The sequence below is a fragment of the Anabrus simplex genome, chromosome 1 (genome assembly GCF_040414725.1).
Source record: "Anabrus simplex isolate iqAnaSimp1 chromosome 1, ASM4041472v1, whole genome shotgun sequence".
Lineage (NCBI taxonomy): Eukaryota > Metazoa > Arthropoda > Insecta > Orthoptera > Tettigoniidae > Anabrus > Anabrus simplex.
In genome coordinates, this window is record NC_090265.1 from 1764656876 (window position 1) to 1764684602 (window position 27727).

Below are 27727 nucleotides of genomic sequence, written 5' to 3' on the forward strand. Positions count from 1 at the left end.
TATGATTATAGATTAGCATTCTATAACAATTTGAATGATAAAACTGTCCCAAGCATCCCCACTTGACGGTACACAGTCTACCGTAGAGACCTAGAGATAAAAAGGGAGGGGGGTGTTTATTCTGGTGAAGGAAACTTACTGTTCACATGAATGGTTTACCGATGAAAGGGATGAAATATTAGGGATAAAATTAGTTTGTGATAATATGAAGGAGGTGGGAATTATAGGAACATACTGGCCTGGAAGAGACGAAAGAGACATGGAAATATTTGAGAAAATAATAGATTATACTCAAAAAAACAATAATAATGATATGGTAATAATTGGGGGAGATCTAAATTTGCCTGAAGTTGAATGGAATGGAGCTGCAAGTGAAGCCCATGAACAGAAACTGGCAAATAAGTTAATTTGGGAGGGAGGATTTACACAAGTAGTACAAGAACCGACTCGTCTCAATAACTTACTAGATGATTTCTTGGTTAAACCATGGGAAATTGTTGATAAAACTGAGGTAATTGAAGGAATAGGAGACCATAGGGCTATAATAATGGATGTAGGACTCGTACAAAAAAGGCTTAATAAGAGGGTTACACAAGACAAGAAATTGTACAGAAAAACTAAAGTTGATGAATTTGGGACTTACCTTAAATCACAATTCAGTTGTTGGATAAGTGAAGGGAGTAATGTGGATACACTTTGGGCTACATTTAAAGGAATCATTTGGGAAGGAGAGAAGAGATTTGTACCTGTTAAGAAGGGTAAAATGACCTCAGACCCCGTTTATTATACAAGGGAAATAAGAAAATTAAAAAGAAAATGTAGAATAGTGAACAGGAAAATCAAAGAGGGTAGGGAGAGTAGAGAAACTAGAAAACAGCTAATGAGGGAACTGAATAGAGTGAAAAAGAAAGCAAAAGAGAATTATATGAATGGCATGCTTCAAGAGGGTAATGACCACAAAGGGAAATGGAAAAAGCTGTATTCATATATCAGGAATCAAAAAGAAAAAGGAATCCAAATTCCTACAATGGTGGGAGAAGGGGGTGAACACTATTTAACAGATACTGAGAAAGCAAACCTATTTAGTAGGGAATTTAGAGATTCAGTAGATGATTGTCAAGAGTTGGAAGCCGAAACAGAAGATAGAGAGGGAGAGAGACCGACAGAAACAAGAAGCTTCTCATTCACAAATGAAGATATTTTCAGAGAAATCCAACTGCTTCAGCAAGGAAAAGCAGCAGGAAGTGATCAGATTACTGGGGAGGTATTAAAGACAATGAGGTGGCACATAGTGCCTTACTTAAAATTTCTCTTTGACTATGTCATAAATAATAGTGTAATACCAAAGGAATGGAAGGAATCTATAATAATACCAATTTATAAAGGAAAGGGTGATAAAAGGAAACCAGAGAACTACAGACCAATCAGCCTGACCAGTATAGTTTGTAAAATACTGGAGAGTTTAATATCAAAGTACATCAGAGGTATATGTGATGATAAAAATTGGTTCATGAGGAGCCAGTATGGATTTAGAAAGAAATTTTCTTGTGAGGCACAACTGGTAGGATTTCAGCAGGACATATCAGATCAATTGGATTCAGGGGGTCAGTTAGATTGCATAGCCATAGAATTTTCCAAAGCCTTTGATAGAGTGGAACATGGAATATTATTAAAGAAACTGGAAGGAATAGGATTGGACGTAAGGGTTACACGTTGGATAAAAACATTTCTAAATTCAAGGGTTCAGAAAGTCAAAGTAGGAAATAATGTATCTCAGGAAGAGAAAGTTTGGAAGGGAATTGCACAGGGTAGTATAATCGGTCCGTTACTTTTCTTAATATACGCAAATGATTTAGGGAACAATATAACATCAAAAATAAGATTGTATGCAGATGACATAATTGTTTATAGGGAAATAAACAACATTGAGGATTGTTCAGAATTACAAAGGGACCTTGAAATTATCCAAGAATGGGTTGAAGAAAATAATATGAAGGTTAATGGAGGTAAATCAACTGTTACAACTTTTACAAACAGGAGCTTTAAAACTGAATTTGAATATACTTTGGATGAGGTAGTTATCCCAAAAGATGGCAGGTGCAAATACTTAGATGTGAGATTTGAAAGTAATTTGCACTGGAAGGGTCATGTTGATGACATTGTTGGGAAAGCATACAGATCGTTACATGTCATAATGAGGCTACTTAAAGGGTGCAACAAAGAATTAAAAGAAAAAAGTTACTTGAGTATGGTTCGTCCATTATTGGAATATGCAAACAGTGTTTGGGATCCTCACCAAGAATACCTAATAAAAGAAATAGATAGTGTGCAAAGGAAAGCAGCAAGATTTGTAACAGGGGATTTCAGGAGAAAGAGTAGTGTATCAGAAATGTTCAAGGAACTTGGGTGGGAAACTTTAAGTAAGAGAAGGGAGAAAACTAGACTTATAGGATTATATAGAGCCTATACAGGAGAAGAAGCATGGGGAGATATCCGGGAGAGGCTCCAGTTGAAAAATAATTATATCGGCAGGACTGACCACAAATATAAAATTAGAAGGAATTTTAGCAGAAGCGATTGGGGTAAATTTTCATTCATTGGGAAGGGTGTGAAGGAGTGGAACAGTTTACCAGGGGTTGTGTTTGATCCTTTTCCAAAATCTGTACAGATATTCAAGAAGAGAATAAAGAGCAACAGATAAAATAAATGAACTGTTAGAGGGCATTCGACCAGTGCAGGTTATTGTAAAAAAAAAAAAATGTGTGTGAATAAATTAATTCCATCCCCTGGTCTAAGGAGTTTGGACAGCCAAAGTAGGGGACTCCCTGTAGGGGTGAAGTACAGTGGGGACTTCGAGGGCCCTGGGACCGCTACGGTAGTTTTGAAGGCCCTTCAGGAACTCTGAAAAGTGGTGGCAAAAGGGGCTCTGGTTAAGACGCAGCAGGTTGTTATGCTACTTAGGTTCCAGAACAGGTAAAGAAAAAAAAAAGTAAATAAATAAATGCAATGTAAATATTAATCTTATACCAGTTGTATAGTATCATTTGAAGTAATTCCACATACTGTATATCAGTTGACTATATTTGTAAGTAGTACAGGAGATATTATAAGTAGAATTTTGTAAACAATATAAATTTATTAAGGATGAGCTGTGTGTTTAATAGAAAACATTGTTAGCGTAAATTGTATAATATTGTATTATAGGAAAATTTTCTTCTCTTGTTAATTTAATATTTAGTGCTTGACAATAATGTATTTTAGTGTACCATTTGCCACCGAGGTAGACACCTCATTTGCAAATAAGGAGATTTTGATTTGATTTGATTTGATTTGATTTGATTTGATTTGATTTGATTTGATTTGATTTGATTTGATTTGATTTGATTTGATTTGATAGTTATTTCTTGACGAAGAAAACAGGAACTGAGCACTTGAGCAAGCTGTGGCTGGATGACCAGACCATTTTCTCCTGTAGAATTGTGTAACATGCCGTGTGTCACGACAATGATTGCTATGGAGTTTTGTCAGGCCAGTACCAGAATACAACCTGTGACAGTAGCGTTTGGTAAATAAAGTCAGAATGGTCGACCTGGCAACACTGGCGACACACAACGCTGCACCTGCGTAGCAGCAGGTTTTGACCGCCTACTCCCAATGTCGTTCAGTTGAGCATCGTGTGTGTGTGCCATGTAAGGCATGTTTGACACAGTGCGTGTTTAGTGTATTGGTTCTGAACTGCGAACAGGAACATGAACGACTAAAAGATCAATGTACAGTTTTGTTTTAAACTTGGGAAGACACTGAAAGGAACGCATGCGATGCTGGTGCGTGTTTATGAAGATCAAGCACTGTCCTTGAAGTGTGTGTATGAGTGGTTCGCTCGTTTTCGAGGAGGCTGGGAAAGTGTTTCTGACAACCCCCGTAGCGGAAGACCGGCGACCGCCATCAGTCACGAAAACAATGAGGTGAGGACATTAATCACGAATGATCAGTGATTAACTGTGCGCATGATAATGGATGAACTGCAGATTAACTGTGAATATGTGCGACAAATCGTTACCCAGAAGTTGGTCTTTTTTTTTTTTTGCTAGTTGCTTTACGTCGCACTGACACAGATAGGTCTTATGGCGATGATGGGACAGGAAAGGGCTAGGAGTGGGAAGGAAGCGGCCGTGGCCTTAATTAAGGTACAGCCCCAGCATTTGCCTGGTGTGAAAATGGGAAACCACGGAAAACCATTCTCAGGGCTGCCGATAGTGGGGTTCGAACCTACTATCTCCCGAATACTGGATACTGGCCGCACTTAAGCGACTGCAGCTATCGAGCTCGGTACCCAGAAGTTAGGAAAGAGGAAAACGTGTTCTCGTCTTGTGCCACATCACCTGACTAGCGATCAGAACCAGGCACATTTGGAGGATTCACAAGATTTTGTCGAAACGGCGGATGTGACACCAAATTTCTTGAACTCTATTGTCACTGAGGATGAAACCTGGTGTCTCAGGTACAACCCTGAAATGAAATGGCAAATCATGGAATGGCGTTCTCCGGGATCCCCTCATCGGAAAAAGGTCCCACAACTCAAACTCGCTTTGAAAGGAAAGAGATTTGACAATATTCCTGACATCCAATGAAATGTGATGAGGCTTTTGAACACCATCCCAAAAGAAGCCTTCCTGCAAAGTTTCCAGGACATGTATCGCCGATCTCAGCCGCGCATAGTTATGGAAGGGGCCTATTCTGAAGGACAGTAAGGTCACTGGCATGCATTGTTCATCTACGTTGATAATTATAATTGTTATGTGGCTATTTCTAGCCAAGTGCAGCCCTTGTAAGGCAGACCCTCCGACGAGGGTGGGCGACATCTGCCATGTGTAGGTAACTGCGTGTTTTTGTGGTGGAGGATAGTGTTATGTGTGGTGTGTGAGTTGCAGGGATGTTGGGGACAGCACAAACACCCAGCCCCCGGGCCACTGGAATTAACCAATGAATGTTAAAATCCCCGACCTGGCCGGGAATCAAACCCGAGACCATCTGAACCGAAGGCCAGTACGCTGACCATTCAGCCAACAAGTCGGACATCTACGTCGATAGTACAGGACTATTCACCGAACTTTATTGTCACAGGTATATCTGAGTGGGAATCAGATGAAAGTCTAGATTGGGTAGAGGAATGGAGAAGTGTCAAACTTGTGAATTATGAATGTTTTTGGCAGCTGACCAAGAAAATCCATCATCAAATGAAAGGTGAGTGTGAGGCATATTGGAACCAAACTGCAGCTGACATGGAAGATACTGCTGCAAAACACAAGTATCACAAGCTATATCAAATGCTCAGGAGACTGAATATTAAGACCCAATCAACAAATGATAACATTTGGAAAGCTCAACTAAGGTTGGGTTGAAGGGAGAATCCCACCTTTCAATACGTATTTGTTTTCTTCTGCTATTCTATGTGATTGTAAAACATAGTCCAGCTTAAAATCTAGTTTACATTATTTAAACAAGTACATGTTTTGTTCCTAATGTGGAACATCTTCAGCTGAAAAAAAAAAAAAAAGGTACAAAAATTGGCACAAATGAAATAAATACACTTATGATGGTGATGATGATGATGATAATGATGATATAAAATGTTCTTTTATGTTGAGTCAAAACTCAACAAGTCAATATTCAAGCTTGAGATAAAATCTGTATGTAAGGGATCTTCTTTCTTGAAAACGCTGCAGAAATAAAATTGTATTTAATATATCTTGAGGATAGACTTAAAAGGTTTAAGATGTAAAATTTAAAATACGATGGCCTGGGGAAACTCTTTAAAAATAATCCCTCTTTATCTTCTGCTCCCCTCATAGTCACACACATACACACTCAGTCAGCTGATGACAAAGGAAGAGGTAAACACAGTAAACCGTCCAACAGGTATGCATTTTGTTTGTTCCTTCGACACTCCACGACCATATATTCACAAGGTTTTTTTTTTTTTTTTTTTTTTTCTGAAACTATTTTTCTTTCCTTTTGTTACAGACCCCCTTCAACATGTTAAAACTTTATAACAAAAACTTAACCTCAACTTTGGTTGAGTTGAGTTGATGCCAATATGGGACAAAAATGAGATTTATAAGTTATATTCAGAAAGCGGATGGAACCTTTGTACAATCCGCCACCGAACCCTTGGAGCAATGGAGACAGTTTGTAGCAAGTTATACAATCATGAATCACCACACAGGCCTCCTGTGAAACCACCAGAGATCGAAATATCTGTTATTGAATCCAGATGGGCTAGAAAAATAATGATATGCCATCTGGATGGAAGAAGAACATTACGTAAGCCATATATGACATGATTCGACACTTGTTGGTTCTTTTCCAATACTTATATTACATAGGAAAGGTAATAATGGTGATTGAAGGAACTACCATGGCACTTGCTTGATCTCTCTAGTTGGCAAAGTCGTTACCAAAGTTATTCACCTGAGATTCCAAAGGTGTCAGGAGCATAGTCAGGAAGAACAGGCTTTAGACCAAACTGTGGATACAATGGCCAGATCTTTACCACCCATTAACTGATGAAAGAAAGAATTCAATATGGCAAATGAATGGTTATAATTTTTTGTGATTTTCAACAATCAGCATTTGACTGCATCTTTTGGCCAGCTTGGTGGAAGGTGTTACAGAAAGAGTCTTCTAGTCAAGTCGTCATCATCATCATCATCATCATCATCATCATCAAGTTTCCACTCCAGTTTCCCAGGTGTGGTTTACGAGTGCTGTCCATTTTAGTCTATTCATTCACCACTGCTTCTTCAAGACTTCATCCCAGTTGATTCCTTTGGATGTAACATCTTCCTTCACTTGATCCAGCCATCTCCTCTTAGGTCTTCCGAGAGGTCTCTTTCCAGTAATCTCAGTATGCAACAATTGTTTTGCAATTCTTCTTTCTGTCATACATTTGACATGACCAAACCATCGCAAACGTGCCCTAGTTATGGTTCTCCTTCAGGGAATGATTTATTCCAGCTTGTTCTCTAATCTTCTCATTTCTTACTTTGTCTTTCCTAGTCTTTTAAAGCATGCTTCTTAGAAACTTCATTCCTGAAGTCTGGTGCTTTTTTGATAGTTGTGCATGGGACAAAGTATGTTTGAAACAAATAAGTATTTTAGATATGGTACTATATCCCAACCCATTGTCTTTAGTATATCCCCAGAAATCTTATCAATTCCAGCTGCTTTTCTAGTTTTCAACTTTTGTATCTTACAGTAAATGTCTTTGTTATCATAGGTAAATTTCAATATTTCATTAGTATTAGTTACCTCCTCTATCTGGAAATTATCCTTGTAACCAACAATCTTTACATACTGCTGACTAAATACTTCTGCCTTCTGAAGTTCCTCGCATACACACTCCCCATGTTCATTAATGATTCCTGGAATGTCCTTCTTGGAACCTGTTTCTGCCTTAAAGTAACTATACATACCCTTCCATTTTTCACTAAAATTTGTATTATGCTTGCCATCATGTTATCCTTAGCTGACTTCTTTGCTAGATTAAATTTTCTAGTAAGTTCCGTCAATTTCTTTTACTTCTATAACCATTTCTGACTCTATTTCTTTCAATTCTGCACCTCCTTCTTAGTCATTTACTTCTCTGTTATAATATAGCAGGTCGTTACACCTACAATAAAATCAGTGGATAAATGATCTATGAATCTTGTGATGCGGCATATTGGCGTGTTGCCAATCTTGAGTCATAAAATAACATAAACATGTAACGATGTGGTTCACAAAGTCCAGTTATTGCACCGGTTAAAATATTGTTGCATGCATGTAATTACAAAAATATAATACAACATGAGTGGCTATGCAAAAATAAATTAATCATGTAGTTATCCCATCATTGTGAACATATTGTACATGTTATTGACATAACATAAACAGTGTACATTGTACAGTGTACAATCTTTCCAAGACCCATTTTGATAAGTCGGAAATAACAGTTATGGAGAAAGGTCCCAAATTCAATCAGCCCGTTCAATTCAAACTCAAGGACACAATCATGATCATGGCGGAAGCTGAAAATGCAGTACAGAAGTTACCAATCGAGAACCAAACTGAGACTAACATTTAGAAAATTTTTTCTAATTTAATAAGTAACAACAAAGTAAGAGTTCCTTCACATCACAACCAAATAATAGGTTCATTGAAACAGAAAATTAAGGAGAATGATTTGACTTTGACTAAGATGGACAAGGGGAATGCTACAGTCATTCATTATGAGTAAAGAATCATACATTCAGAAAACCAAAGCCTTCTTTACCGAGAATTCATTCCAAATTACGAAAATGACCCGACCAGTATTATCCAGAGAAACTTCTAAGCAACTTGTAAACAATCTTTTTTCATCCTCAGTGAAGGGGAGTCCCAAAAACTAATTAATATGAACCTGGGTATCCCCACGGCTAGGGCACTACCAAAGGTGCATACAGAGAACATAACTATAAGACCTATCATCAATTTCAAAAATAGCCTTATATACAAGACATCTACAGATTTAACACAATTTTTTAAAACAACATTATAAATTTGAGAGTAATAAGTCCATTAAGAATTCCAAAGAATTTTTTGCTAGTTGCTTTACGTCACATCGGCACAGATAGGTCTTATGGCGACGATGGGACAGGGAAGGGTTAGGAGTGGGAAGGAAGTGGCCATGGCCTTAATTAAGGTACAGCCCCAGCATTTGCCTGGTGTGAAAGAATTTTTTTGATCGGACCAGAAGATGTATTCATTTGATGTCAGAAACAAGTTCCTGAATATTCCAGTATCAAAAACGGTAAGTCTGGTAAAGAACAATCTACTCAAGTATAGTAATTTAAGTAGACAAGTGGTAGGGGATTTTATTAATATGTGAAGTTTGTCACCGCTAATAATTATTTCACCTTTAATAGTCAGATTTATAAACAGGAATGTCTTCCCATGGGCGGCCCCAGCATTGGGGATTATGGTGGAAATTTATATGGATTTTCTCGAAAATACTAAAATCAACAACATTAAAGGGATAACATTTTGGTTGAGATGCGTGTACGACATGTTTACAATAATTGATCATAGCATTACTAATGGGGAGGAGGTAGTGGAACAATTAAATAATATGGATTCACAGATTAAATTTCCTTTTGAAGGTGAGAATACTATCTGCGCACTTTTTAGCGATAGATTTGTGTACGGGTTTGAGGAGTAAGGAGGGAGCACTTCTGGTTCTGTTAGTACTGCCAACTGAATGGAAATGAAATCTGAATTGAATCGATAATATGATCGATCGATATGAATTTTCTAAACCTTTGTTATTTTAAGCCAACAACTGTGTCACACACACATTATATAACATTATATAATATTTCTCAATGCGAATCTTATTCCTAGAGTGATTTCTATAGTTTGGCTTTGCTGTGTAAATAACAACAGTACTAGTACGTAAAGTGTACGCCAGACGTCGCACAGCAATGCATAAGCGATTCATAGTTTGTGTTTCAAAGATTGCCAATACGAATCTCGAAGATTGCCGAGGTCGACCGCTTCAGCACTAGGGTGTAAATCTATCGCTAAACATTATTACAGGGTCTGAAGTATGAAGAAAATATCTATAACACTAATATTTTCTACATTGTTTTAAATTGAATTTGTATTATGAGACTAGGAGACCTTATTTGTTATGTACTGGGTGCAATTCATACGAGGGTAATCCCAAAAATAAGGTCTCCTATTTTTTTATAAATACAGAACTGTGTTTGTGTGGCTGTTGGTCACAATATTGTGAAGAGTGTTTCCTGCACTCGCATATAAACTTGTGCACGCCGTGCTGAGGTACTCAGTCTTGGCTTGGCAGCCGTTGAGAATGGAGCTCCCACCAAGTGCGAAGTGCGCGCAGTTATTCGGTTTTGGAATGCAAAAGGTACTGAACCGATTGAAATCCATCGCCAATGGACGGAAGTGCATGGAGATTCGTTCATGGATATCAAAAATGTTCGTGAGTGGTTTTGAGAGATTGCAGCTGGTTGGACTGAAATTCAGGACGAACGAACAAAGGAGCGGGAGACCGTCAATTTCTGTCGAGACAGTCATGAAGGTTGAGCAAATCATGCGTGGAGATCGGTGGATCACCCCGGATGATCTCTGCACTTCGGTTCCTGAGGTTTGCCAAAGCGCTACTCACAATTTCCTGAACAGCATGGCGGCGAGCTGGTATGACATGGGCATACAAAAACTGTCACAGCGTCTACAAAAATGCATCGACCAAAATGGTGATTATGTAGTAAAAATAGCTCAATGTTCAAGTTGTGAAATGATGTAAACCACTGTATAAATAAACGGATCTATGTACACTGACTGACAGAGCAAATGCAACACCAAGAAGGAGTGGTTCGAAAGGGATGAAAGTTGGGGAAAAAACAGAGACGGCACGGACGAATAATTGATGTTTATTTCAAATCGATATGCAGGTTACACAATGCGCACGGCATCGACTCAGTAGGATGTAGGACCACCGCGAGCGGCGATGCACGCAGAAACACGTCGTGGTACAGAGTCAATAAGAGTGCGGATGGTGTCCTGAGGGATGGTTCTCCATTCTCTGTCAACCATTTGCCACAGTTGGTCGTCTGTACGAGGCTGGGGCAGAGTTTGCAAATGGCGTCCAATGAGATCCCACACGTGTTCGATTGGTGAGAGATCCGGAGAGTACGCTGGCCACGGAAGCATCTGTACACCTCGTAGAGCCTGTTGGGAGATGCGAGCAGTGTGTGGGCGGGCATTATCCTGCTGAAACAGAGCATTGGGCAGCCCCTGAAGGTATGGGAGTGCCACCGGCCACAGCACATGCTGCACGTAGCGGTGGGCATTTAACGTGCCTTGAATACGCACTAGAGATGACGTGGAATCATACGCAATAGCGCCCCAAACCATGATGCCGCGTTGTCTAGCGGCAGGGCGCTCCACAGTTACTGCTGGATTTGACCTTTCTCCACGCCGACGCCACACTCGTCTGCGGTGACTATCACTGACAGAACAGAAGCGTGACTCATCAGAGAACACGACGTTCCGCCATTCCCTCATCCAAGTCGCTCTAGCCCGGCACCATGCCAGGCGTGCACGTCTATGCTGTGGAGTCAATGGTAGTCTTCTGAGCGGACGCCGGGAGTGCAGGCCTCCTTCAACCAATCGACGGGACGGGAAATTGTTCTGGTCGATATTGGAACAGCCAGGGTGTCTTGCACATGCTGAAGAATGGCGGTTGACGTGGCGTGCGGGGCTGCCACCGCTTGGCGGCGGATGCGCCGATCCTCGCGTGCTGACGTCACTCGGGCTGCACCTGGACCCCTCGCACGTGCCACATGTCCCTGCGCCAACCATCTTCGCCACAGGCGCTGCACCGTGGACACATCCCTATGGGTATCGGCTGCGATTTGACGAAGCGACCAACCTGCCCTTCTCAGCCCGATCACCATACCCCTCGTAAAGTCGTCTGTCTGCTGGAAATGCCTCCGTTGACAGCGGCCTGGCATTCTTAGCTATACACGTGTCCTGTGGCACACGACAACACGTTCTACAATGACTGTCGGCTGAGAAATCACGGTACGAAGTGGGCTATTCGCCAACGCCGTGTCCCATTTATCGTTCGCTACGTGCGCAGCACAGCGGCGCATTTCACATCATGAGCATACCTCAGTGACGTCAGTCTACCCTGCAATTGGCATAAAGTTCTGACCACTCCTTCTTGGTGTTGCATTTGCTCTGTCAGTCAGTGTATTTATAAAAAAATAGGTGACCCGATTTTTGGGAGTACCTTCGTCTAAATATCATCAGTTTCATTGAGAAGTCATAAAAGAGTAAATGTAGTACTGTTAATAAATACGGAGATCTATAAGAGACATTTTGTTACAATATAGATACTCACCAGGAAGTTTAAAATATGATTGAATCCTAAAAAAGGCAATGCACACCAGGACTGCAAACACGATTGCAGTGCAGCCTCCAGCAATGAAAGGAACCAGTGAAGTAGGATCTGTAAATTTAAGACAATCAGTACTGTATGAACATCTTGGTAAAGAGGGAGAAAATGCAGTAGGCAAAGGCCCTCGGACTGGGATAACTTGTCACTTTTGTTTTTACTAGTGGTTTAATGTTGCACTAACACAACAAAGGTTTTCTGTGTCAGGATGGGAAAGATCTAGAACTCGGAAGGTAATGGCTGTAGCCTTAATTAATGTACATTTGTCTGGTGTGAAAATGGGAAACCATGGAAAACTATATACAGGACTGCAGATGGTGGGATTTGAATCCACCATCTCCCGAATGCAAGCTCACAGGTACGTGACCCTAACCGCACAGCGAACTCACTCGGTTAATATATCTCTGTGCACGTCTGCAGCCTGTATTAATTCATTCATTTCTTCACACCTTATTCAACTCTGCCATGCATTGGTTCGTCGCTGCCACCTGGATTCGAGCTTCCTTGCAAAACATGGTCTACTGTCAACAAGCTATGATCAGACCATAGTAACTGCGCAGATTTCCACCACAAATGGAAAATAATTTCTACACCTAACTGCGATTGTGGTCAGGGGCGAGGCTCTCCTTAAGGCTGTGAGGCTGAGCCTACCCTTAAATCTCCAAATTCGTTTTCTTCTGCTCTTATGAATGTCATTCTGATATTTCAAATACTGTATATTTGAACTTGCGCTGCCTAGTGCATGTCTTTGCCGACAACCAATAGCTATTCAGCTCAATTCAGCCCACTTTGTGCACAAGCAGTAACAATTACTTAATAGGCAGGGTGAAGGGGGCTCGTATTTCAAAAATGTGTACGTTTAGGCTTACCCAAGTAGCTGCTGGTCATAGTGGTGTGAGAAATCCACAACTGATCCACACTGATTGTCCACTGAGCAGGTTGTTAGTAACTCCTACAATCTAAGGGTGTTTGGGAGAACTAAAACAGTACAGTATAATGAAACATGATGATGATGATGATGCTTGTTGCTTTAAGGGGCTTAACATCGAAGGTCATCGGCCTCTTATAATGAAACATAAGGGTATACAGTTTTCAACTATGTTTAATACAAGATGGCATTGTTTTATGACATGGTTAAACCACAATTCATACTACAATGCTTATCAAGAAAAATATCACAGTCTTGAGACAGTTAAAGTTCTAAGAGCTGAAACAAACTCTGTGCTAGTCTTATAGACCATGTGCGCCCCCTTGTGCTTTGAATAACACAGCCAATATTTTTTTTTTTTTTAAGTTTCAACGTCAATCGAGGAATTCTTCGTTAATGTGCGCTTATATAATGGTCTTAAAATATGTTTTTTTTTACTTTAAATGATTGCCAAACATAATAGGTGGAGCAATAAACTGTATAATACTTCCTAAGGACTCGCTAATGTACTCATATATATGCACTTACGGAGCTGAGAAGATTTCTTTTTATTAATTCTTTTAATGTGTAGGTGAATAATACAATTTATAAAAGATATTTATTCTATTTTTAAATTTTTTCCATACCTGGTATGAGTTACCTCTTGAAGAAGGAAGTGTAAACCTCTAATGGGTTAAGGGATACGGCCTTTCTAGTAGAATAAGGCTGTCATTGTTGAGGAATTGAGCTTGTTACTTTCAAGATTCATTAAATCTCAGCCTACCCTACAAAAAATATCACGCTTTGCCACTGATTATTGTGCCTCTAAGTAGACCATCCAGCATATTAACACCAAGTATCCAAAACAGAAGTACAGTGGCAACATCAGTGGTCTTGCTCATGCGTTTCCAGAGACAGTTATATGAACAACCTAGATGTAAAAATATAGTTTGTTTTCCTAAATCAGTTAACATATATGTACGAAGGTTGGAACTTAAATAGTGGCAACTATTTATTTACAACAGATACAACAGAGTTACATGTTAGCAATCTTCACTCTCCTTCATTGTAGTCACCAGCCTTGTGTATAACCCATTGCCAGTGGTATGGAAGTCGTAGTATACATTTAGCAGAGTCTGTTCTGTTGATGGTGCAAATGGAGCGGTCTACTGCCTGTCAAATCTCTGCAACAGTTCTGAAGCGAATGCCATGAAGTGGTTCCTTCATCTTCGGAATCAAATCGAAGTCACAAGGACTTAAGTCCGGGGAGTATGATGGATGGTACAGTACTTCCCTGTCCCATCGACCGAACAAATCAGCCGCAGCTTGCGCTGATTGCACCCGAGCATTGTCGTGCAAAATGATGGGTGGATTCTGCAGAAAGTGTTGCCGCTTTCTCAAAGCTGGTCGTAGGTGGTGCTCCAAAAACAAACAGTAATACTGTGCATTGACGTTCTTCCGTGGAGGAACATAATGCGTTAAGATAACACCACCACAGTCATACATGAGGATCACCATAACTTTCACCGTACTGGGGCTCTAACGAACTTTCGACTTTCATGGTGACCCATAATGGCGCCATTCGTTCAATTGGCATTTCAGTTTTGGCTCGTACAATTTGGCCCTTGTCTCATCCAGGGTTATGAAATGGCATAAGAAAGTCTCTCCTTCGCGCTCATAGCGCTCCAAGTGCGTCTTAGCAGCGCCGTAATGTAACCATTTGTTCATTTCCGTCAAAACCTTCGGAACCCATCGTGATGCAATTTTTCGCATGCCCAGGCGTTCCTTCAGGATATGAAACACAGTCGTATGCGCTAATCTGGTTTCTTGGGCGAGCTCTTGAATCATCTGGTTTTGATCACTGTCCAGTAACGCGGCAAGAGCATGCACTTCTTCTTCACTGACCCTCGTAGGACGACCTGCCCGATGAATGTCCACCACAGTTTGCCGACCATCGTCGAAGGCTTTTACCCAACGTGCCACTGTTCTGTAAGGCAATGCAGATTGCCCGCAAGCCTCTTGAAGACCTTGATGACACTGTCATGCTGTACGACCTCTATCATATTCAATCGTGATCCAACTCCGTTGTTCCTGTTTGGAAAACATAGTGACAACATTACGTTAGACCGCTAGCTCACACGTGACTGTGTTTCTCTCGCTTGTGCGCACGCAGGTGATGTGGGAAGGGCGAGTCCATTTGCTCTGAGGTAAGGTAGGTATGTAACCAACGTGTGCTATAAGCAATAATATTAGATTCTGTTGCATAGCGTCTCCACAGCAGTGTTGCCACTATTTAAGTTCCAACCCTCGTATATACCATATTTACGCGAATAATGCCCACATTTTTTTTTTTAAATGAGGCACGGAATTGGGGTGCAGGTTTTATTTGCGTCAATGTTGGCGGGGATGTTTTTCAAAATCAGCCTTCCTAAAGTTAGGGTGTGGGGATTATTCGCGTAAATACGGTATATGCCGCACACACAAGTTCAATATAAATATTACACTATAACTAGAGCTAAGAATTTTAGGTGCAAAATTTTTGCTAAAAAGGTGCTTTAATGTAGTGAAAAAAGGGAAAAAAGAGGTGAAAATTTTAAATAAATATTCATACAAAGGTCACTAAAACCAATTTTACATCATATGAAAGGACACTAAATTCATTCATGTTACCATGTATTAAAAATCTGCCTAAAACAAGTCCCAGAACACAATGTTATTAGAATCACATTTCAGTGTTATTTTCAGTGAGGTTGCATTTCCAGTCACCAAGTAAATACTTACACACAGCAAAGGAATGTTCAACGTCAACAGATACAAGTGGTGCATATTTTGTTTGCAGTCGATATTAAATCAATATTAAGCCTGTTTGTTGCAACATCCTTAACATCAGGGTTTCTGGCAAAGTTCTTTTCTAGTATCTGCTTTGCAATCCCCTCCAATGCTTCCTTCACATCCATCACAAAAATCCATTTAAGAAATTTCATATAGCCTCCTTATTCTTCACATGTTTTGCCCTAGCTATATGCTGCATAACATGATTACGTTGGTGATTTTTTTTTTTTTTTTTTTTTGGTATCAATTGTTTTTGATATGTCACAAAAATTGCACCTCAGAACTGAATACCATCAGCACCAAACTATTTAGCCCTATCATGTATATTCTATGTTCCTCTTAAATTGTGTGCACTTTTTACGGAGACCACCACTGGTGACTAGAGACATTCACTTCAAACCAAATTAATGAATAGATCACTACATCTGATGAAAAGGAATACCTATTCAAATTATGAATATTCCCCTTCAATAAACCATTCCCCATATTACTATTGTACAAAACATATTTTATAAACCAAGTGGCTTGTCTATGCAGATGAGGAATCCCAGATCAACTCAGGAATGTTTGGTTGCTGTAGAAGTGATGACCGCAGCAGTTTTGATATGCCATTTGATTTCAATTTTGGATGTGTTGTTCAGACTTCATCAAGGTTTTAAAGTTGGATTGTAAATTGAGACATACCAGTTTCATTACTTTATTACTGGTTGTATGTGAACATATGGTTTTTCCAATTGGATCATGGCTGAAGATGACCCAGTGTATACGGGGTCGAAACTAGTCCCAATTATGTAAGACACTATACAAGCTAATGGTACTGAATAGGTGGACCCTTCTCTACCCTTTGATAGCAATATGTGGTACAATTCAAGCTGTCAGTGGTGAGTTGACTGGGAGTGACATAAGTAAACAAATAAGCTTGAGTGGAGCTTTGAAAAGCAGGAACGATCACAATATAAAGATAAAGTTGGAATTCAAGAGGACGAATTTGGGAAAATATTCTTTTATAGGGTGATGAGTAAGAGATTGGAATAAATTATCAAGGGAAATATTCAATAAATTTCCAAGTTCGTTGAAAATATTTTTAAAAAAGCTAGGTAAAGTATTATAAAGTAAACATGAGGTAAACAATTGCTAGGGAATCTGCAGAGCATTGATGAATGATGATGATGATTACACTCATGTTCATAAAAACCAGAACTCCTTGAAAGACTAGAGATAGGAAGTTCATATTCATAGAACATGTGCATTAGTATGTTCTGAAGAAACGATTAGCATTTGAACCATGTCGACCCTCAGGTTCAAGGTCGACATTGATATCTCGCTGCACCACCACCGACTGGTAAAATGTGCTTGCAGCTCTTATTGTCGCTATAAACCAAAGGTAATGGATCAGTGTGACTTGAGGAGATGCGCACGATGCCTCGCAGATGTATGCGAGAACACTACCTTCAAATAAGTGAGTTTGAAAGTGTTGGAATGTTGTGATTTTCTCATAAAAATAAAAATAAAATGTTGTATATTATATCTTGTTTTAGTTATAAGAAAACAACATTGAGGTTATGTGTCAGTAACTCAGGTAAATTGGGTCGAGTGGTTTAACTTCGTTTGCTTTGTTCTTTGAACGGTTGAACTGCTTGGTGTGTGTGATAGTTTCTCGATAACAGCTTGTAATAAAAGGATGTGTGTGATGAAGCTGGTGTTTGCATGGTATAATCCGATTACCTAAACTGGTGTAATGAGTAGAAATGAAGATATATCAACAGAAAGAGAGCGTATTATTGGTATGAGAGAACGTGATGCATCCATCCGGGAAATTCCTACTCACATGGAATGAAGTGTGTCAGCAGTGCAACGGGTGTGTACAGAAAGGTCCACAGAAGGCCGCAGAACATGACGAGATGAGTCTGGTTGCACCCCCCCCCCGAGAAGATCAACACCTCATCTGAATGGCATTGCAGGACAGATCTTCATCCTCCTCGGCTCTGTCACAACAGTGGAACAGTGTAACACATTGCACACTATCAGGAGTGACAGTCCGTTGTTATTCGTTACGGTCTGGGTTACTGGTGCATCTAACTTTGACTAATATGCATACACATGCTAGACTGCAATGGTGTATGGAATAAGGTCACTGGGGACAAGAATGGCAGCAGATAATGTTTTTGGACGAATCCAAGTTCTGTTTGTTTGAAAATGATGGCCACATTTTGGTTCGCTGCAGACAGGGGGAGAGGCATCACATTGACTGCATTCGCACAAGACATACAGTACCAACTCAAGGGCTTACGGTGTGGACTGCTTTTGGATACAACCACAAATCACAGTTGGTGCGTGTCCAAGGCACTATGACCGGTTTGAAGTACATGAATGACATCCTGTGACCCGTAGCCATACCCTTTCTGCACGACACTCCAGACACCATATTTCAGCAGGACAATGTGCGACCACATGTTGCTGCACAAACACGCACATTCTTGTTGTCACAGGATGTCAGAGTGTTGCCCTGGTCCGCCTGATCGCCAGACTTGTCGCCAATCGAAAATCTGTGGGATATGGTGAAACGACAGGTGCGGTGCTGTGAGCCAATGCCAACCACCAAAGATGAACTGTGGAACCAGGTGAATGCAGCATGGATGGCTATACCCCAGGACGCCATTCACGCCTTATATGCGTCGATGCCATCTCACATGGAACAAGTTATCAGTGCCCATGGATGACCCAGGGCCTACTAGGCAACAGGACACATGCTGAATCTAGGTGACTGAAATGCTAATCGTTTCTGCAGAATATACTAATGAACATGTCCTGTGAATATGAAGTTCCTATCTCTAGTCTTTCAGGATGTTCTGTTTTTTATGAACATGAGTTTATTATTATTATTATTATTATTATTATTATTATTATTATTATTATTATTATTATTATTATTATTATTATTATTATTGTACCGGGAGGTACACCTCTATGCCGTACATTTAAATCTTGCACCTAAAAGAACTCCTCTACAGGAGAAACACTGAACTTGAAACTAGACCTACTTAAACCTTTACTCAGAAGATATCACTACCGTAATTTTTGTTACTGTGAAGTTTCCAGTACTGTGTGAATTTCAACTTGTTTTTGTTTTCCGTTCATCAAGAAGTTTGAACACTCTCTCATATATGTCACTGCTAGAAAACTATAATCATGCACCCTGGTGCGAAGTGAAAGAACTTTGTTTTGAGAAGTTTTGTATTCATAAGTTTTTTTACTAATTGATGTTCATTTATTTTTGGGTTGGCAATATTTATATTTTCTTTCTGCCAGTTTTGAATCCAGCCAATACCTAATTTTTGTAATTAATTTCCAACCAATCCTGTATTTCTTCTTTGATTCTGAGGGCCACTTTTAAATTTGACCAATAAAATTCTGTGGGTGTGTCTTGATTATTCACGAAAGGTCTTGAACTTTCCCCGAGGGTTTATAAACCGCGGATTTTCACGTCTCTTGGCCATTTTTTTTCATCGTCATCTAACTAAGTGTGTGTGTCAAGCAGGGGGCGGGAGGCACCTCTTTCATCAGGCAGCAGTACTCCAACAAGGTATGGCCACTTAACACCTTCACTTTTGCTAGCTCCATAGTTTAACCCGAGGGAAAGGTTCAAAACTTTAATTATGTAACCAACTTCCTTAAAATGTAATTCTCCGTTCGGCTCATGTAAAATTTCATTAATCTTTAACTGTAATCCAGGGATAGAGAGTGATATACCCTCTCGAGCTCCCCTTCATCTTGGTTTGAGGTATCGCATTTGTTTCTGCAATGTATTAAAGTGATTTCCATCCGCGCTACCCGTTTCGTTGGCCAAGTGCCCTATAGGTCTGTAAATTTTTTGTGGAGCTCGATCACTAACTCCATTCCAGTTGTACTCGGGCCATTTATTGAACCTGTTCTTTTTACTAAGGCCCCGTAGGTTGGGTACTAGATACCCCTGTGTAATAAGATGGCTATTTGCAAGTAGTGCCTTGTAACGCCAGTGATTGTTAGGCTTTCACATGGTGTTGCCTTGAGTAGGCTGTGAATACTGAGAGCACGTCAGCTCTTTTCAAGTATTGTAGGAATGCCTCTAGGAGGCTTGATATTGTAAATTGGGAGCAAGAGCTCAATGTATTAGGGGATTTCTGCCCTTGTGTAAAATTGTAATCTTTGTAAAGTTGAGCTGAGAGCTCAGGTAATGTAAAGCGAGGGGCTGGAAGTCCTGGTTACTAAACAGTCACTAAAGTTTGGGTTTTCTTGCTTTGTCTAAACCTTGTAATGGTACCTATTATGTCATTGTTATCTCACTAAGTGAAAAGTTGTTAAAGTTTTGTTATATTTCAAAAATATAACCTTTGTTAAAAAAAATTGACTTTGTAGTTAGACCTGTAACAATTATTATTATTATTATTATTATTATTATTATTATTATTATTATTATTATTATTATTATTATTATTATTATTATTATTATTATTATTATTATTCCAGGGTATTCTGTGGAATGCAGAGGTGAAAGAAGGTGCAGGCTGGAATGGGTCTATCTTCGACAGTCAGAAGACTCAATTAAAACTTTGAAAATAAAGGTTATATTTCTTTTCCGAAATAAAAATTTTAACAAACGACAAGATTTCAGGTACAATCAATCAATCAATCAATCAATCAATCAATCAATCAATCAATCAATCAATCAATCAATCAATCAATCAATCAATCAATCGATATTCTAAAGGCTAATGCCTTGTCGATGCAACCACTCTTTTCTTTCATTGGTAAGTTACAGTTTGAGCTTGAAGCTCGTAATTTACAAAGATCCCAACATCACTAATGTTGCGCTTAGTTAGATAGGCTAGGAGATGAATCTCCCAATTTGTTTCATAGGAAATTCTAAATCACAATTTTCAAGAGCACTTCGCTCCCAAGGTTAAAAGTTATGGCCTTCCAAAGGCACCACACAAATATCTATTACATTACAAAAGAGAGACTTATATGCTCTACAAATTCTACCAAGGAGACTGCGCTCCCAAACTCTTACAGCCTTACTTAAGGCAACCTTTACCTTCTACACTAGAGATTAGGGCAACTTTGCTCAATAAAGTTACACTTTTAGGCCTCTCTACGCACGACCTACATTTTACAAGATCACATTAATTGTCTTTTAAGTTTATACAGGGGTATCAAGTAACCATTCTACTGGGCCTTCGTGGAAAATAATAGGTTCAATTACTGGCCCAAAAATCAACATGTATTGAGGCAAACACTTGCACTCCTTGAAATTAATTACAGTATATGAATATTATATGAATTATATGAATGGCATACTTCAAGAGGGTAATGACCACAAAGGGAAATGGAAAAAGCTGTATTCATATATCAGGAATCAAAAAGAAAAAGGGATCCAAATTCCTACAATGGTGGGTGAAGGGGGTGAACACTATTTAACAGATACAGAGAAAGCAAATCTGTTTAGTAGGGAATTCAGAGATTTAGTAGAAGATTGTCAGGAGTTGGAAACTGAAACAGAAGAGAGAGAGAGGGAGAGACACATAGGAAAACAAGAAGCTTCTCATTAAAAAATGAAGATATTTTCAGAGAAATCCAACTGCTTCAGCAAGGAAAAGCAGTAGGAAGTGATCAAATTACTGGGGAGGTATTCAAGACAATGGGGTGGTACATAGTGCCTTATTTAAAATTACTCTTTGACTATGTCATAAATAATAGTGTAATACCAAAGGAATGGAAGGAATCTATAATAATACCAATTTATAAAGGAAAGGGTGATAAAAGGAAACCAGAGAACTACAGACCAATCAGCCTGACCAGTATAGTTTGTAAAATACTGGAGAGTTTAATATCAAAGTACATCAGAGGGATATGTGATGATAAAAATTGGTTCATGAGGAGCCAGTATGGATTTAGAAAGAAATTGTCTTGTGAGGCACAACTGGTGGGATTTCACCAGGACATATCAGATCAGTTGGATTCAGGAGACCAGTTAGATTGCATAGCCATAGATCTTTCCAAAGCCTTTGATAGAGTGGAACATGGAATATTATTAAAGAAATTGGAGGGAATAGGATTGGATGTAAAAGTTACACATTGGATAAAAACATTTCTAAATTCAAGGGTTCAGAAAGTCAAAGTAGGAAATAATGTATCACAGGAAGAGAAAGTTTGGAAGGGAATTGCACAGGATAGTAAAATTGGTCCGTTACTTTTCTTAATACATGTAAATGATTTAGGGAATAATATAACATCAAAAATAAGATTGTATGCAGATGACATAATTGTTTATATGGAAATAAATAACATTAAGGATTGTTCAGAATTATAAAGGGACCTTAAGAGTATCCAACAATGGGTTGAAGAAAATAATATGAAGGTTAATGGAGGCAAATCAACTGTTACAACATTTACAAACAAGAGTTTTAAAACTGAATTTGAATATACTTTGGATGAAGTAGTTATTCCAAAAGATGGCAAGTGCAAATACTTAGGTGTGAGATTTGAAAGTAATTTGCATTGGAAGGGTCATGTGGATGACATTGTTGGGAAAGCATACAGATCGTTACATGTCATAATGAGGCTACTTAAAGGATGCAACAAAGAATTAAAAGAAAAAAGTTACTTAAGTATGGTTCATCCATTATTGGAATATGCTGACAGTGTTTGGGATCCTCACCAAGATTACCTAATAAAAGAACTAGATAGTGTGCAGAGGAAAGCAGCAAGATTTGTAACAGGGTATTTCAGGAGAAACAGTAGTGTATCAGAAATGTTAAAGTAACTTTGGTGGGAAACTTTAAGTAAGAGAAGGGAGAAAACTAGACTTATAGGATTATATAGAGCCTATACAGGAGAAGAAGTATGGGGAGATATCCGTGAGAGGCTTCAGTTGGAAAATAATTATATCAGCAGGACTGACCACAAGTATAAAATTAGAAGGAATTTTAGCAGAAGTGATTGGGGTAAATTTTTATTCATTGGGAAGGGCGTGAAGGAGTGGAACAGTTTACCAGGGGTAGTGTTTGATCCTTTTCCAAAATCTGTACAGATAATCAAGAAGAGAATAAACAGCAACAGGGAAAATAAATAAAATGTTTTTGATTTTATTTTATTTTATTTTATTTTATTTGATTTGATTTGATTTGATTTGATTTGATTTGATTTGATTTGATTTGATTTGATTTGATTTGATTTGATTTGATTTGATTTGATTTGATTTGATTTGATTTGATTTGATTTGATTTGATTTTATTTTATTTTATTTTATTTTATTTTATTTTATTTTATTTTATTTTATTTTAAAACGCTACTGGAGCTTGTGGCCCTGATGATGCAGTGGCTAATTCCAAACTACCCAAGGTGACTAGATGGACAAGTTAATTTACAATTTACGAATGAAAAACAGTTATAAAATCATAGTCACCTCAAGATTAATTGAAGGGGAATTTGTGAGGATAATGCACTCTCTATCCCTGGTTTTCAGTTTAAGTACTTTCAACTTACTTGACCTTTCACATGAGAAGAAAGGAAATTGATAGTTACATAGTTAAAGATAGGAACCGTCCTCTCGAATCATCTTGTGGAGATAACTACTGAGATAGAAAAATGGTGGCCATTACCTTAGCTGATGTTCTGCCCGCCCAAGAATGAGGCCTCCGCCTCCTCTCTTAACACACACACTCAGTAATGCGACGATCAATAAGACAAGTTAACTCGAAAAAGTGTCAGCTTTTATACTCGAGAGGAAGGTTCAAGAAGGCTCTGGACTAAAACCAGACACACCCTCTCATGTTTATTAGACAGTCGAAAAGTTACAAGAAGCCTATGATTGGCAGAAAAATAAATGCACAAAATTACTGATTGGCCAGACTTCAAAGCTAGCGGGATGAGTAAGAAATGTTGCAAACCTTGAAGTATCAAAAACAAGGAAAAACAATTCAGTTCAGAAAACCTATGAACACAAAATTTCTTTAAATTCTTAGTTATTCCACTTCGCACCAGAGTGCATGACATCAGTTCTTTAATAGGGACATCTGTGGAGAAAAATCCAAACTTGAAATAGTGTTACATAAAATAAACTTCATTATAAAGCCCGTATTGTCGTGAGTATACGTTGAAGGTTAGGTCAAATGTTCCACCTTTACAATACTAAGATTCTTTATTAACTAAATATTTACATGATTTTTAATTATATCGGGACATGTTTCGTCTACCTTGTAGACATCATCAGCCATAAAAACTTTTGAGAAAAAGCTACAAGGACAAGGACAAAGTAACACATTAAAATAATTCGGGTAACCGAATATGTCATTTAAAATGTGCTCAAAACAGTTCTGAATTCTTCACCATTTTAAATGACATATTCGGTTACCCGAATTATTTTAATGTGTTACTTTGTCCTTGTCCTTGTAGCTTTTTCTCAAAAGTTTTTATGGCTGATGATGTTTACAAGGTAGACGAAACATGTCCCGATATAATTAAAAATCATGTAAATATTTAGTTAATAAAGAATCTTAGTATTGTAAAGGTGGAACATTTGACCTAACCTTCAACGTATTGAAATAGTGTTGCAAACAGTGATACACCAAAAAAAAAGGTATTCAGTCAGTTTAGGAAACCTTAAAATAACACATTACTCTATCACTTTAGTAGTGATATCTGTTGATCAACGTCCCAACTTCTTGTACTAGTTGTTTATATTTTTATGTGCTAGATAGAGTTCTTGAAGGCGCTTCATTTAAATGCATGGAGTTGAGGTGTACCTCCCGGTACAATTATTATTATTATTATTATTATTATTATTATTATTATTATTATTATTATTATTATTATTATTATTATTATTATTATTATTGAACAACTCTAAAGAATTATTTTTAAATGTAGCACAACAACCCATGAGGGCCCTGGCCTGCCAAGATGATTACTGGCCAGCCAGATGGTCTGCTAATACTGAAGTACCACATGGTGGGCATATGATGACATCCTCGGCCAAACTGCTTAGCTTTCTTGACCGGGTCTGCTGCTTCACATGTCCAATAGCTTCCCAGTTGGTCTTGTGAGGCTGAGTGAACCCTGTTCCAGCCCTCAGTACAGAATTAACATCCCTAGAATGACCAGGAATTGAACACAAGCCCTCCAGGTAAGAGGCAGGCATGCTACACTTACACCATGGGGCTGGCCCTCAGACAGATAGCTAGTATAATAAATACCTTGCAGCAGTCATGAAGTAGGGTGATAAATGTTCCACTTAATGTGTACTAACCTATGTTGACTCTTGGAGATGTTGACACACGGCACAATGTTTTACACCCTTCAGGCTGAACAGTAAAGTAGAATTCTCCCTTGAGTGAGTTTTCAAAGACTGTATACATATTCCTATCTCCAGTAGGATTACTAAATCTCCTTGCAGGCACAACTGCATTACCGGTCTCCACACTTATCAGATTCACTACATATGATGTCATCCCAAGATGGCTGGGAGCTGCTTGCCAGTACACAGTAAGTTTAGGAAGTTCTGTAACATCTATGTAAATGAACACCTCCCAGTCTTCTGGCAATGTACTGTTATCTGTAAAAACAAATTTTAAAAAAAGTAATTTAAATATAAATTTAGAAAAAAGTACTCTAGAACACTGAAGAAAAATAGAGAGAATCTAGGTTAGAATTTGCCTGTTTTTTTTTTTCTAAACTTCTAAACTTCACTAGCAGGAGTACCATGAATATAAGCAAATATTGGAGCATTTCTATGATGTTCACATATAAGTCCCCTTAAAAACCAAACCACACCAAACCCCAGGGCACTACAGCCCTTGAAGGGTCTTGGCCTGCCAAGCGACCGCTGCTCAGCCCGAAGGCCTGCAGATTACGAGGTGTCATGTGGTCAGCACGGCGAATCCTCTTGGCCGTTATTCTTGGCTTTCTAGACCGAGGCCGCTATCTCACCGTCAGATAGCTCCTCAATTCTAATCATGTAGGCTGAATGGATCTCGAACCAGCCCTCAGGTCCAGGTAAAAATCCCTGACCTGGCCGGGAATCAAACCCGGGGCCTCCAGGTGAGAGGCAGGAACACTACCCCTACACCACGGGGCTGGCATAAGTCCCCTTAAGCAGTTAAAAATAGCTCCTGACCTTGAAAGACAGTTAGTGTACTAGTTTCATGTGCCTAACATGATAGGTTTGATCTTATTTGAAGTCAGTGGAGTTTTAAAGAAAGGAAAGTCCATAGTACAACATGTGATTCATGGTGGCATGAACAAAAAACTTTTAACCCATGAGTGGATGCAAAAAGTTACTCAAACATTTAGATTCCTGATCACTCTCCTACACATCATCCTTCTAATAACAATCTCCACTCCCTTAAACTGCTCTTGTGCTGACATAACCAGATCCCACACATCCCCAACTGTGTTGGTACCTCTTCCTGATTGCCTTACATTATTGGAGCTATTATGAAATACTACCACTTTCTCCTTACTGCCCTCCTTCCCTTCCACTTTCCTCAACATCTGCCTTAACCCATTTCCTTGATAACACTTTACCCTGATTAAATTTCTTTCACACACTTTCCCCACATGTCTAACAATAGAGTCCCCCATGACCAGAGCCTAACCCTGCCCTCCTAATGATATCCCCTTCCTTCCTGGTCTCTCATATCTTCCCTGATGGTTGCAGAATCTGCTTTCTCCTCCCTTATGTCTCTCTTATGACCTTGTTTTCGCTGTTCCTCATCTTCCCTCTTCTGTTCCACCAGCAGTGGTTATACTGATTCCTCATCGATAATCTCTTCTAAACACCAGTAAATGAGGAATGGTGTTTTAACAGGGGCGTAACGAATGTGATATGGCCCACCTGCCTAAAACAATAATTCAGGCCTTCTCAAATACAATGTAAAACCCATGAATAATTTAATGTAAATTTAATTATAACAGGAGGAAGTAATGCAATATGTTGTCAAGTTATATTAAAAAAGGGACTTTTCATTATTGTAAGATTATTAAAAATAATGTTTAATAGGTTTCATTTTGACTGCCTCCATGCTTTAAGAGCTAAGCTGCTGAACTGCCAACCATGCGCAGCTTAGAAGTTTGTACTTAACTTTAATAGCTTTCTTTTTTTTCAGTAACTACAGAACTATACTCTGTAACCAATATCGAAGTTTCACTTATAGTAATTTATTCGATTACAACACATAAAATATACTAATAAAATTAAATGAAAAACTGTTTAAACAAAGTTTTAAAAGTGCCAAACTGCACAATTAACAAACCTATTATTAACTTTGTGCAAAGTTTGAAGCTAAGTTGACTGATTGTTAATACAAATTCTTATTGGCATTATACAGCGTTATCCAAAAACTGTGCGACATAACTTTAATAGTCTGCAAAATTTGTGCATAATACTATGTCAGGCAGTGGCAGCTGGTGCAGAAAATCAGTTGTTTGCTGTAACCCATCCCCCCCTCCAAAAAATAAAAATATTTAAAAACATATGTGGTTTTCAAGAGGCTCTCCAATGAGTTTTTCATATTGAACAAATATACAAACCCCAACACATATACACATTCCTCATACAAAACTAATTAAACACACAATAACACCTGCAATGACAGAACATTCACAAACTCAGAAACACTTGGTGTGAGCGCGCAAAGGCAGAACTTCTCCTCAATGTTATCAAAATCATTGAAATAAAACCATCAACATCATAATGCAAAATTACATGTAATGTTGTTATAATGAAATTTATAAACTAGACATTTTGTAATTAAAGGAAAACACAATATCATGTCCCTATTTTGACAAGTTAAAAAGTACATTTTTATAGGTCATAAATTTACAAATGTGGCTATGGAATAGGCAAGTTGGGAGTATTAAAAGACCTGGCGGGAACAGCTGATTGCTTCCTCTACAGTATTTTGTTTTCCTATTTGCTTTGAACGATCTCCTCTTAAATACTACCA

The 27727-nt window shown here is 38.7% G+C and overlaps 1 protein-coding gene across 4 annotated transcripts in view; it reads right to left on the minus strand.

Moving 5' to 3' along the window:
- Window positions 1-27727, minus strand: part of LOC136858757 (uncharacterized) — a 125905-nt gene that overhangs the window by 44640 nt on the left and 53538 nt on the right. For 3 of the 4 annotated variants that reach the window (XM_068225684.1, XM_067138534.2, XM_068225683.1), the window contains 2 exons: window positions 25030-25335; window positions 11951-12058 (listed from right to left, as the gene is read on the minus strand). In XM_068225684.1, coding sequence (XP_068081785.1) covers window positions 11951-12058; window positions 25030-25335 — 414 coding nt within the window. The remainder of the gene's footprint in view (window positions 1-11950; window positions 12059-25029; window positions 25336-27727) is intronic. The other variant, XM_068225685.1, reaches the window with a different exon arrangement.